Consider the following 12,500-nt stretch of genomic DNA (forward strand, 5'->3'; position numbering starts at 1 on the left):
GTACAAATTCGATTAGTTATGATTCTACATGTTACGATCATAAATTTTAGTAACACTCCTTATGAAATCACTTATGTGTTATATAATTTATTAATCAATAATTTTCAAATCAAAATCAATAAATTCTTATTTAGCTTCCTTACTCTTCATATCCTTACGAGATTAGTCCTTTCTTAAGATCTTACTTTTTCTGGCATTTTTTCTTTCAATTCTTTTTGTTTTGTTGTCGTTGGTTTCATCACTGTGACTCACTCACTCTGAGGGTTAATTAACAACATTATGAAAAAATAATTATAGCACACACTTCTGATATGTGAAACTTTTGGAAATGGCACCATAGGAAGACAAGTAAAAATTAAGAGTAAGAGAGGGGAGGGAGGATTTGGCAAGAGTAAGTAAGAAGGTTGGTCGTTATTCCACAATTTAAAGGGTGAACACAAATTCATCTTCCTTGTCTTGCGTGCTTCGGCCATGGTTTATAAGAATGCACTTGAGCCCAACACCAACATGGTATTGTGTGATGGCACATCAAATGTCACATTAACTGTCTTTTGACTGAGTGCACCTGCTGTCGAAACGGACATCTCAGGAAACACATTTCCCTGTTTCTATTGCATCTCAAATACTTTAATCCGAAATTAAAACATACACTTGTCACGACCAGCGTGAGTGGGAACCTCCCTTTCTGTACCAATTGTTTCAGATACCACACCTGAACAAAAACTACATCCTTTCATTTCAGTGGACTATTTTGGACAGAGCTGTATGACATCTTGGGATTAAGGTCCCTTGTTTTTCTGAAGCCGGCCAACTCTGAGTTTTTTTTTTTTTTTTTGTTTTGCAATTTGGTGATGTCTCAGAGTTGTTACATTGGCTGCCATCCTGGCTGGTAGAATACTTCGTATGAATACCGCATATCAAAACGATAAAAATAATATTATTATCTTGTCTCTTATTTTACTGGGTTTGGGATATGCAAGTAGAGTAAAGTCAAAGTCAAAGTCAAAGTCAATTTATTTAACGTCGGTAGTTCCTACAAAACTGCTATCAATGGAAGCCGATGGGTGCGCCTTTTACCCCCTTCCCTCTCTCAGTGCTTACCCGTTTCACGGATAATAAAAAGCTATAAGCTCAATGGATCAGAGGAAAGTCAAAAAAGACATTGAAGTCACTGAGGATCGAACTGGGGACCCCTTGCTTCCGAAGCCGCGCACTAGCCAACTGACCCTACGCCTGCAAATGTTGGTTTTTGAGGAGAGAGGAAAACCTGGAGTACCTGGGGAAAACCTCTCAGAGACATAGTAGAGAACCAACAAACTCAACCCATATGGCGTAGCAATCGGGAATTTGATCCCAGCCTACATTGGTGGAAGGCGATGCTCTCGCCACCACTGTGCCAGCCCTGCTCCCGTACCTCCAGGACTCCTCTTTTATATGATGTGGATCCTCAATGTCTCTTTCAAGGAAGTACCTCAGCAAAGAATTGTCCCTGTCATTTCCTGTGCCTGTGTCCATGGCAACCCGGGCAGTGGGCCATGTGAAAAGAAAACAAGGATCCAAAGAGCGCCCCTCGACTGAAAAACAACGACAACAACAACAAACCAAATCAGGTGTCAAGGTGGTGGCCAACCAGACAGTTGTTGAAAGGGCAGTAACGTATCCTCAGGGATAAAAACTGTGGAATTAAAAAAAATCCCTTTCTTTTTTTCTTCAGTTTTTGAAAGTGTGTTTGCGTTAACACCTGACTTGCAAAATTTTGATTTTTATCCAAAGGGACCTTTACTTGGAGGGTAAGTTTTTGGCACTTCACGGTCCTGCCATTAACCACGGTTCAAAACTGACCGACTGGACCTCAAGAGTGGTTTGGATCCAGGAAAAAGTGATGTCAAAGGCCTCACTAACTTAAATTTCAGCGTGTGAACGCAGCTTAGATACATGCAAAACAGGAGCGTAAAAGTCTGAAAGCCCAAAACCCTGTGCTGCATATTAACTCTGCCATGTACACACGTCTTGTATTCCTAAACTAGCGAGCCTTTGATGTCATTCTTCCCCTCAAATCCAGCTCTCTCAAGATCGTAAAGTTAGTAATGGTGGGACCATGAGCATAGAAAATTCCAGTTAAAATAAACAGGGGTCTTGTTTTAAAATCAAAGCTTAAAACATTTGTTGCTTAGTGTTTAGTTAACAACTTTGTCAATTTGTAATTCATAATCTCATAGTGGGACATTAAGGACTATGGCAGTCTTTGGCAGTAAATCGGACTATAGCTATGGAGTGCACGCTAGTGGAAGGAAATGGTGGGGGCAAACCTCCCTGTAATGCAACTAATGAGGGATGGCAGCGACACACCCTGAGCCATCCAGAAAAGACACAGTAGCATGTACGCAAAGTGACAACAATTGAGCATTCAACATGGTCAATCGGGTATAGAACATAGTAGTGGGAACACCCCCGTTCAATACATTTATTACTTCTGTCACTTTGTTGCAACAAAAGCTATATTTAACCCTTTGATGCCTAAGCCGGGTATTTTCCATCTGTCCTAATGCCAGACTGCTTTTTACTCGTCAATGGGGAACCCCCCGGAGTTACTGGGTTCATCACACTTCGAATGCCTGAATTGGCCAAAACCTGGGGAACTCCCAGGGGGTGTCCATGGTTTAATGCATAATTTACAAGGAAGCACCTTTAAAGAAAACTACGTACATTTTTTAGGGGCTCATTATTATCACATGTTTGACTTACCATGGCATAGCTGCTGGAACCAGTACTAACTCTTCATCACCACAGTTATCTTTGGAACCTGCCAACGTGAGGTTTTCGAACCAACTGCTTACCTGTCAATGTGCATGACATTATTTAATTTGTACAAGTATGTACATGGAGGATCGTTAGCACAAATAGTTTTGAAGGTATTTATCAGGCTTTGGTTGTTCAAAACCTGGATAGCCCCATACGAAAGTGGATTTAAATCAAAGTGCACCGGAAAAGCGCTTAATCAATAACAATAATAACAATAATAGTTCTTATTGACTTATTCAGTGTATAAATGCCCCTGAAGAACTACTGTTGGGCCAGATGAGGTTCTGTTGAGATCCACTTAACATATTTTATCCTTGCGGTCAAATGCCTTAACCCATTGACTCCCAGGGATTCCCCATTAACAAGTAAAATCGTCTGGCTTTAGACAGAGTAAATAATAAGTCTTGGCCGGTTTCGGCCGGTTTGGATGTCAATGGGTTAATGGGGACATAGTTGTCAGTGCGTGATTTTCAGTGAGTGATAAATGATTAGACTGGTTTTGGCATCAAAGGGTTAAAGTGCACCTAACCTCAACATTTTTATTTTAGTAAAAGTTAAATATTACATATATATCATTCCATATACTTGCCTTTGTTTCTCTAGATTTTACTTTGTAATGGTGCCTCATAGGTTATGTACAGAGAAAGATGCTGGCAATCATTTGTCCCACGGGTCGACGAAGGCATTTGACAGGCACCGTCCTATTCCTTCGATGATGTCATAAACATTCTTTGCATTAGTTCTTAATGTCATTGAAGGATTATAGACCCATACGTCTACACTATCGGCGGTCACAGGACACAGGAATGCCAGCTTTGGTTACCCTCTATTTCGGGCCTATGAATAGTAAAATCTAGAGAAGCAAAAATACAATATAATGTTAAGACACTTGACTATTGCAAAGAAAAACACTTCAATCTCTGATTGTTATCTCTTCTACACTGTATGTCCAAACTTGCCCATGCCAATCCAGTTTGATACTGAATTTTGGTGCTTCAACTTCCCACCAATGCAACACAACATTTTCTTAACAATGTCAGATTGGCAAAGTCACCAAGAATCCTGATAGCTCCTTTTCATTAACTTATGGACTCTGAAGCTCTAATTTCCATGCAAGGTTTTCATTTTTCATTGCCCTTAATCCTTGTAGAGGAAAATTGGGTAAACTCACTAAGTCACATCTGCCATTGGGAATGTTGTATTTTGCATTCACTTTGCAAAACCTCCTGTTTTAAATGCTCTGCCAGTTGTTTTTAGAGTCTGAATATTTATGAAAGGCATAACAAAATATTAATCTCTGCAACCCAAATAGTCTCCATAAACCTGAGCACACGCAACTGCAGACATCATCTTTGCTTGGCTTTTTATCAAACAAGCCTGCCTCCTCAATTGACAAACTCTCCGTGAATTTAGGGAACAGTGGTTTTGTAGGACACAAGGGGAATGTTCCCGCTGGCTACATAACTCTATCAAAATGAGTCCCCCTACACAACAGCACAAAACAATCAAATTGTGAATTTTATTTAACTATTTCCCTCCTAAATGTGACTTGTCAGACTTTACCCTTCATGTAGACAGATTTACTTGTCAAAGGGGGCTAACTTCCAGTTGTAAGGGGATAACAACGTTTTTTTTTTCCCCCCCCCCAACTAAAACAACACAGAGAGTATTCTATGAAGTGTTGTTACCTAACACCAGTTGACAACCCTGGAGCACAAGGCTTAATTAAAGCCCTTAGGGTTCTTTGAACCTCCAACAGAATGATATAATTTAAAATTACATGGCTATGGAAAATTAATTTTGATTATTGGGGCCTATACTGATTTTTGGTCCTTATCTGAGAAGTCTTGAAAGGTTAACCACCTGCAAATGCGATACCCAAAGCAGCACTAACTTTTTTCCTCACTTATTTAAGATAAAAACTCTGACTGAAGGTCCAGCTGGAGAGGAACATACAACCTCAATTCACAAAAGTTTGACTGAGGTTAACTGGTTGATCGCTTGCTCTTGACCAAAAAGACTAAAAAAATCTCACTCTATTTGCATTGACCTTCTCAAAAATTTATGAAGAGTCAATGATTTAGGAACGTTAGATCCTGGCCAAGGCATATTTTTTGACCCCTTTAATCCATTGACTGCCTGGAGTGATACTTTGAATAATCAGATTTTTTACGTCTGATCTAATATGCCCGACAAACTTTTTACAACCTTGTCAACCCTCGGGGTATCCTAGGCATTTGAGATGTCAATGGGTTTAATCTTGATTTAAAAATGGCCTTCTCTCAACTGTTCTGGACCTTATGTTTATAATCTGCTTTCAACAACCATAAGGCAGGCTGATCTGTTTCACTGATAAAAAAATTTAGCTACAAGTGAGAATTTTCTGATTTCTCTTCACCTGTATGATTGGATTTTACAATGTAAGTGAATTTATGATATTGTGAGGAGGATATTGGCCATACTTGGGGTCTCAATGATTAAGTTGGTAGCTAGGATTTGGAACTTTGTTGTAGATTTACCTTTTATAAGAAGCTTTGTGACGTCAAGAACCAATTATTAGCCACAATCCCCTACTAAATACCTAAGGAGTAACAAATACCAACTGTCAGTACAGAATAATTATTAACAGAAAATGAAAGAAAGCAATCCTGACTAAAGAATAATAAGTACAAAATAATACGGCACAAAGGCAGAGCAATTGAATTTCAGAAAATATGTTTTGAGAGGTGGAAATGGGATTTTTCCCACAATGTAATAGCTGCAATAAGTAGTGTACCAAATTTTAGCTCACCCATAGATGTGGGCAACATCCTGTTATAAGCGTGGATCCAAATTCAAGCCTTAAATTCCTGAAACCCCTGACTTCCATCTAAGAGTCTGGCTTAATATCTAGTGGCAGAAAATACAATTTATTCAGCATTATATTCAACACAATGTAATTACATGAACTTCACCTTGATGAAATTTGATCATCGAGGTGAAAGGTTCCTCAGAATGAAGAGTTTATCGCATTGAACTTTCCTTTCACCTGGATGAAACAAATTCCAACACTTGTAATGAAACTCCTGGGTTCCAACCATTCTCTATTTTGATTAATTGTAATTTTACTGGGTAAGTTTATAATTTTCATTTAAAACCTTTCTTAACTCTGTCCCGATCTCCAGATTATTTCTTGTTCCAGCTTATGCCGCAAAAAGTGGCCATGCTCAACCAAGTACAAACTTCAAGGGAAAAAAAGAATGCTAGCCCATTGGAATATTATGCTTTGTAAAATTATACCTGCATGCATATACACATTTGTAGTACTACCAGTACACTGGACTACAATAAAAACCGGCACTAAAAGGTCAAGATACCAGTGTACACCTGGGATGCAAGGGCGCAGTGGTGAGAGCAGTCCGCCTCCCACCAACGTGGGGCGGAGATTTGATTCCCAGACTCAGCCTCATGTGTGGTGTTGAGGTTTTGTTGGTTCTCTAAGCATCTGCAACCAAGAGGTTTTCTTCTCCTGGGTACTCGGGTTTCACCCCTCATCCTCAAAAACCAACATTTGAGTTGCAATTGTGCGGTTCATTGTTAATTTTGGCAGTTTTACAGTGTCCCCATAATAATTGAGTGTTCCAGCGCTAGAACGACTAGCCACTAACTAAAGCTTCCTTTTCCGTTCCATTGTCCTTTTTCTTCGATATCAACCTCCCCCCACAGACTATACAGGAAATGATTCACTAGAACTGTACATAGTGTTCACCATCATCTTACTCTTATTGGCAACCAAGAAATATAATATTGTACAGAAATGCCTTGGTAGAGGCACTGATAAATTGTAAAGAAAAATATAACTTTTTAATTTTTTTCTCAAAGTTATGTGAGTCGTTTTGCAGAATACTTCCGAATCACCTCCTGCAATCTAAGTGCCGTTTGGGAGCAGGCAGAATTTTGGCCTGTCCAACTCCCTGCAGGCACAACTCTAGCCCTTGTTGCATAAGCTTTGTGATGAGCCAGCATTAGGACCAAATTTTTTGAGGCCTTTCAAATGTTTTTAAAGTACTCTGAAAAACCGTGTTGATTTACAAATTAATAAACTTTGTGAACAGAATCAACCAATCTTCCGCGCGCTTTTGTTGCCTGATATTTCTTGTTTGATTAATAAGCATCAGAAGGCCAGCCTTAAGCAATTGGGTTGCCAGTCAAAAGTCTTTTTAAGAAAAAAACCCCAGTAGCATGTTGACCATATTGCAGGCTAAAATTAGAGCTCATCCAAGGTCATGTGTCCGTTTTTGTTTTTAATTTTAAAGTTGACCCACTGACCAAGTACTGGGTTGGTCAAATGGATCACAGGATCCAAGCCAGTATAACTTATGGTTAAAATAACTAACCCCGGAAGCTCTGCTTTTAGGCTTGGCTAAATCTTTATATTACCTGATAAATTGGGAACTGTACACTGTCATATAATGCAAGAGTCAAGAGATCTTCACTGTCATACAATGGTGCTTGCACATCTAAACCAATAATAAAAAGCTGGCACCAGTATTCCAGAAACCTGAGCAACTTGTGAATGGAAGGTGAAGGGTTATCAAGAGCTGTATTATTATTAAAGGTGTCCATGTAGGGATGAGCAGACAGACAGACAGACAGACTTGCTGTGTGGCTGAATGACACACCAGCTGGCTATTTAATTGACTATGAATACAAGTAGCACACTAATAAAATGTAATTTCTTAATCTTTTGACGACATTGATTTATTAATGGCCTATTGGGTCAACTACTTGATTGAATAGCTGACAGGCTGCCTTCCTTGATTTCTGGGTGAAGAAAACATAGGAACTGTAGTTGTTTCTTAATTAATTAATTTAATAGTCTCAGAGCTTAAACAACCAGAATTAGCTCAAATTAACTCTGTAAAATCTAAAGCCGACACAATTCTTGCCATGCAAACAAAAGTAAAACACTCTGTGGTTTAGCGAGCGGATTTCCGATGCATGATTGGACAGAAATAACATTCCGGAGACATATTTCAGGTGTTGACGGTTTTCCTGGTCTCACTGTAATTAATAACTGCAATGATCAGCATCCTGACTTGATTCTCTCCGCAGTTCAAGTATGTATACGGCTTTCATAATATTAACTTTCGTCATAACTAATAACTATTACTACTGGTACTACAATACCACTACTATTTCATCCATTCCTTAATAATTAGGTGACGTCCAAAATTCAATGTACCTACTTACTACAGAATTTAATTGAAAATTGTGCACTACTGCACCTGATGAAATAAAATGCTGGTTTCTATTCAATGTGGCCATGATATTTCTAGTTGTTTCCAGTGCACTTTCTTCATCTTCTTCAAAATGATCTGTACATCCACTTATACTGGAAACGAACAAGACTGTCCATGAATATATTAAAAAGAAAGAAAAAAGAAATAAGTCAGAGCTCTGCAGCGAACGCAAAAAGGGATATGACCAGAGGTTTGAACACTCACCCACCGACCCACTCACTGTGCACATTGCTCAATTGAGCCACCAACAAATCCACTCTTGCACTAAACTTTTATCACATTTTGTATTCAAATACATGGAGGTACATGTACTGTAAGTGTCGCTTAACTAATTCGATTATTTAAAGAAACAAATGATTTCTTTTGTTTCTTGTTTAACAAACAGCACCACAGAGGAAATGGAGTTTTTTTTGTATATGACAATCTTGATTATCAACTGCAAAACAGCAAAAAAAAAAAACCCAAAAAACAGGATATTGTTTTTATTTTCATTTCCAAAACATCTATGGAAATTTAAGTATAAATTCAAAAAAATTCTAAAAATTCAAAAAATCATCACATAGCATGTTTTTCCAGAAGCTTCTTCATTTTTATGATCATATTGACATGATAGAGCGGTTTTCAATTGAGTGCCATAAAACAAATACCAAACTAAATACTTCAACCAATCATAGCCGGTGCAAACAGTACCATGAAACAATCTGAATTCGTAGCAATTCCATGTAACTTGCTCATCTATTTTAAGATGACTATTGTCATCATCATTTTCCAAGTTGAGGGTGACAATGACGTTGCCATGATTTAAAAAAGAAAAACTTACCTGGAATGCATCGTCGCACCTCCAAGTTCTTCAGCTGTCACAACCTCACCAGTAGCAGCCTAAAAGTAAATAAAATTAATCATGGCTGCAGTGATGTTGTCAAGATGAAGAGCAGTTGTCAGGTCATTACGTCTATGAACCATGTTGTACTATCTTCTGTTCACCTATCCTTGCTACATCTTGGTGAACTCTGCTTCATGTTGCTGGACAGTTTATTATTATAATAAGCATTTTGCTGTACTGTTCAGCAGTGCATGTACCTTCACAAGTGGAGGACCACCAAGAAAAATTGTTCCAATCTTCTCCACAATAACAGCCTCGTCAGCCATGGTAGGAACATAAGCGGCACCAGCAGTACAAGATCCACAGACAACACAAATCTATAGTATGATATAGAACAATCAGAAGACAAATTATTACCAAAACTGTTGAAAATCACTAAGTAATAATTATACAAGCTACAAAAAAAGGCATAACTTGAAAGGAACCATAATTAATTATGTGTTACTTACAGTTGGTATTCCTTTCATGGACAGTATAGCTTCGTTATAAAACACTCTCCCTCCAGTTTCAGGAAATATATCAGCCTGTTGTTGGAGTAAAAAAAATACTATCACATGTAGTAGACAACAAAATAATAATTAATGTCTCCTTAATATAATTTGTTTTGGAAAAACGGGTCCTGCACAGAACACTGGCATTATATTAATAAGACCACTTTTGATATATTAATATTTGATGCAAAACAATATAAATGATGAATGGTATATGAAATGAATCATATATGAACTGCAGATATGAAATCAAGTGAAGCTATGATCTTCGCAGTTATGAACGCAATTTTTGCAATTGCATAGAGAAGCCTGAATTTTTCAGGCTTCTCTATTGCAAAAATTGTGTTCATAACTGCAAAGATCATAGCTTCACTTGAAACAATATAAGCTGCTTAAGAGATGGGGCAGGTACATTTTTTACAGGTCACAAGTCACACGTCAGGTTTATAGGTCATTGCCTTAACATCACTAAAACAAGTTACCCTAACTTTTCCTAATGTAACCTTAGGCCAAAATAATACAAAATAATACGAATAACATTAATAAAGGGTTACCGTTGTTTTATCATTGTTACAACTGTGACCCATAAACTTGACCTGTTTCCCGCAAATATACTTGCCGATGTAAATACTCTGGTGAATAAAAGCAGGATTTGTATGAGTTTTCATTCCCAGAGGGCCTTTTCTCTAGGAGTGAAATTTCATCATTCACTACTTGCAAAAATCCCACAATACACCTCTTTTACCCCCCAAAAATCTGCATAGGCATTGTTTTCTACTTTTCTTGGGGCATTTTCATGTCCCAGGAGAAATTGCAAACAATGGTTATGCAAAAGTTTTGAGGGGTAATAGAGGTGTGTTATGGGATTGTGCAAGTAGTGAATATTGCAATTAGACCATACTTGAGTCGCATTTGCCCATCTTCCCAGATGGCTCCTACGTGTATCTGCACTGCATACAAATAATGCTACTTACCTGTAAGGGAAGGAATGCTCCTCCTGAATCAATGAGAAAAATACAAGGTAGTTGGTTCACTTCTGCAATTTCTTGTGCTCTTAGTTGTTTCTTTACAGCGATGGGATAAATGGTTCCACCTTTCACCGTTGCATCATTAGCAACTATTACGCAGAGCTGTCCAGACACCTGTCCTACACCTGACACCACTCCTGCGCATGGCACATCTCCATACTCAAGATCTAGTCCTGCAAACTGTGAAAGTTCCAGGAAGTCTGTGCCATCATCCAACAGCTTTCTTAGTCTATCTCTCACTAGAAGTTTTTTGTTCCTTTTCGTGTGTCTCTCGATAGCCTTTTCTCCGCCACCTTGCAGAGCTAAGTTCGTTTTTTCTTGAAAGGAACTCAAGACCTCTGTTCTTTCTTGGATCTTTGTGCGATACTCCGGGCTATTTTTGTCAATATAACCATCAATTACTTTGAACTTACACCTGCTGGATGCTGCCCTCGTTCTTGCAGCTTTGAAGACATGAGGTACCAAAAGGCTCGTGGATACTCCACGCGCACGAAAAATCCGATAAAGCAAAGGATGATACATGAGTTGCTGGCGAAGTATAATTTTCAAATGCTGTGACAAAGATAGACGATCACAGAGATTGTTGACGAGAGGGGTCCTCTTCACTTCAACTCGAAGGCTCAATCGTTTCGATCACAACATAATTTCATGATTATTAGGATAAGCTCTTCCTAAATGCGTCAGGTCTTGATCGCGAAGAGCAAACATGTCCTCTATTTGTCGCCATCTTTGATTTTGAGGGCCAGGTTGCTGAGCCAACCTTTTTCCTAAACATTGCTCAATTACTACTCAATCTTGTTCTTCAATTTTGTAGTCTTTTTGAGTGAATACCAACAGGAAAATGAAGTTTGCCACCTTAGATCACAAACACAGTTTAATAGTTTCCGTAGTTCGGAAAGTACGCATGCGTAGAAGCTCCACAAGTACTTCGTTTTACCGTATTTGAGACAAAATGACTATACTATAAAGCTGTATATTCTCTCTATTAATTGCTGTGTCTACTTAGATAAGCGCCGCATCTGGGGCGTAAAAGTTAGCAAGCGGCGCTTATTCGAGGAATTTCGTATAACCAAGCAAATCACTATAAATTGTTCTAAAACGACGAAGGAGTTCGCTCTCACCGCTGATATTTTCGCTCTCGTTATCATGAAACTCTCGGGTTTTTTTCACCGCGTGAATTTCTCTCGTAATTCTAGATTTACTATCAGTTTAGTATCAGGCCATAGGAAAATTAACAGATAGAAAGTGTACCGTTGAATAAAAATATAGAAAAAGTAAATTTTTCTGGTACAGTGTTTAAATAAGCACCGCCCTCGAATAAGCGCCGCACTTGTGGCGAGAAATATTAAATAAGCGCCGCTTCGCTTATTCGAGAAAATACGGTATTAAGATTTTGCCGATAACAAATGTTACAGGACCGACATCTCTTCAGGTTTCTGGAAGATATCTCACTGTATTTAACAGACCTATAGTAATTAAGCATCGTTATCGCAAACCCGGGAAGTTTCGTCATGTTACGAAACTCTAGCAACGCGTCCGCAAGTACTGCTGCTGGTTCCATTTTTGTTCTCCTGTTCTAGTCATTTGGAGTTGGTATGTGCGTGAGCAAGTCTCCTTTAACTGTCAAACAAAATGCCCAATTTTCTTATCCCATTGCCCCGTTATTAGGGTTGCAAAAAAAAAACAAACTACCTGTCATCCTTTCGCGATGAGCCATTCATGCTATTGGTAGTCAGCACAATACTAGCAGTTTGACTGATGGAGCAGTTTTCTTTTTAGTGTTTTGCTACGTCTGGATATCGGTTTAAAATCCCCTTCGCTTCTTCAACAGAGGTGCCGACGCATTTTCCCGCGCTTTGAGCAATTCTAACCTCTGATTGGTTCATTGTGCGCTTTGCACCAGTTGGTATTGGTGATAATTACTGGGTTGCCAGTATGGCAATCCCAGTCGGAAAGTGGGTAGGATTTGTTCGTTTTATTTTTTTTATTTTTTTCCGTGTCGGTAAAAGTCTTG

The 12,500-nt window shown here is 38.6% G+C and overlaps 1 protein-coding gene and 1 pseudogene across 1 annotated transcript; both read right to left on the reverse strand.

Moving 5' to 3' along the window:
- LOC137974221 (methylcrotonoyl-CoA carboxylase beta chain, mitochondrial-like) overlaps nt 1-1,515 on the reverse strand; it is a 27,612-nt pseudogene extending 26,097 nt beyond the window's left edge.
- A 5,645-nt stretch (nt 1,516-7,160) lies between these two features.
- Nucleotides 7,161-11,358, reverse strand: LOC137973490 (methylcrotonoyl-CoA carboxylase beta chain, mitochondrial-like). The gene is made up of 6 exons (XM_068820313.1): nt 10,433-11,358; nt 9,417-9,491; nt 9,165-9,284; nt 8,905-8,963; nt 8,070-8,176; nt 7,161-7,301 (listed from the first exon to the last, which is right to left on the reverse strand). The coding sequence occupies exons 1-6, from the start codon at nt 11,006-11,008 to the stop codon at nt 7,213-7,215; spliced, it is 1,026 nt and encodes a 341-aa protein (XP_068676414.1). The 5' UTR covers nt 11,009-11,358; the 3' UTR covers nt 7,161-7,212.
- Nucleotides 11,359-12,500: the final 1,142 nt, after the last annotated feature.

The sequence above is a fragment of the Montipora foliosa genome, chromosome 10 (assembly GCF_036669935.1).
Source record: "Montipora foliosa isolate CH-2021 chromosome 10, ASM3666993v2, whole genome shotgun sequence".
In the NCBI taxonomy this organism is placed as follows: domain Eukaryota; kingdom Metazoa; phylum Cnidaria; class Anthozoa; order Scleractinia; family Acroporidae; genus Montipora; species Montipora foliosa.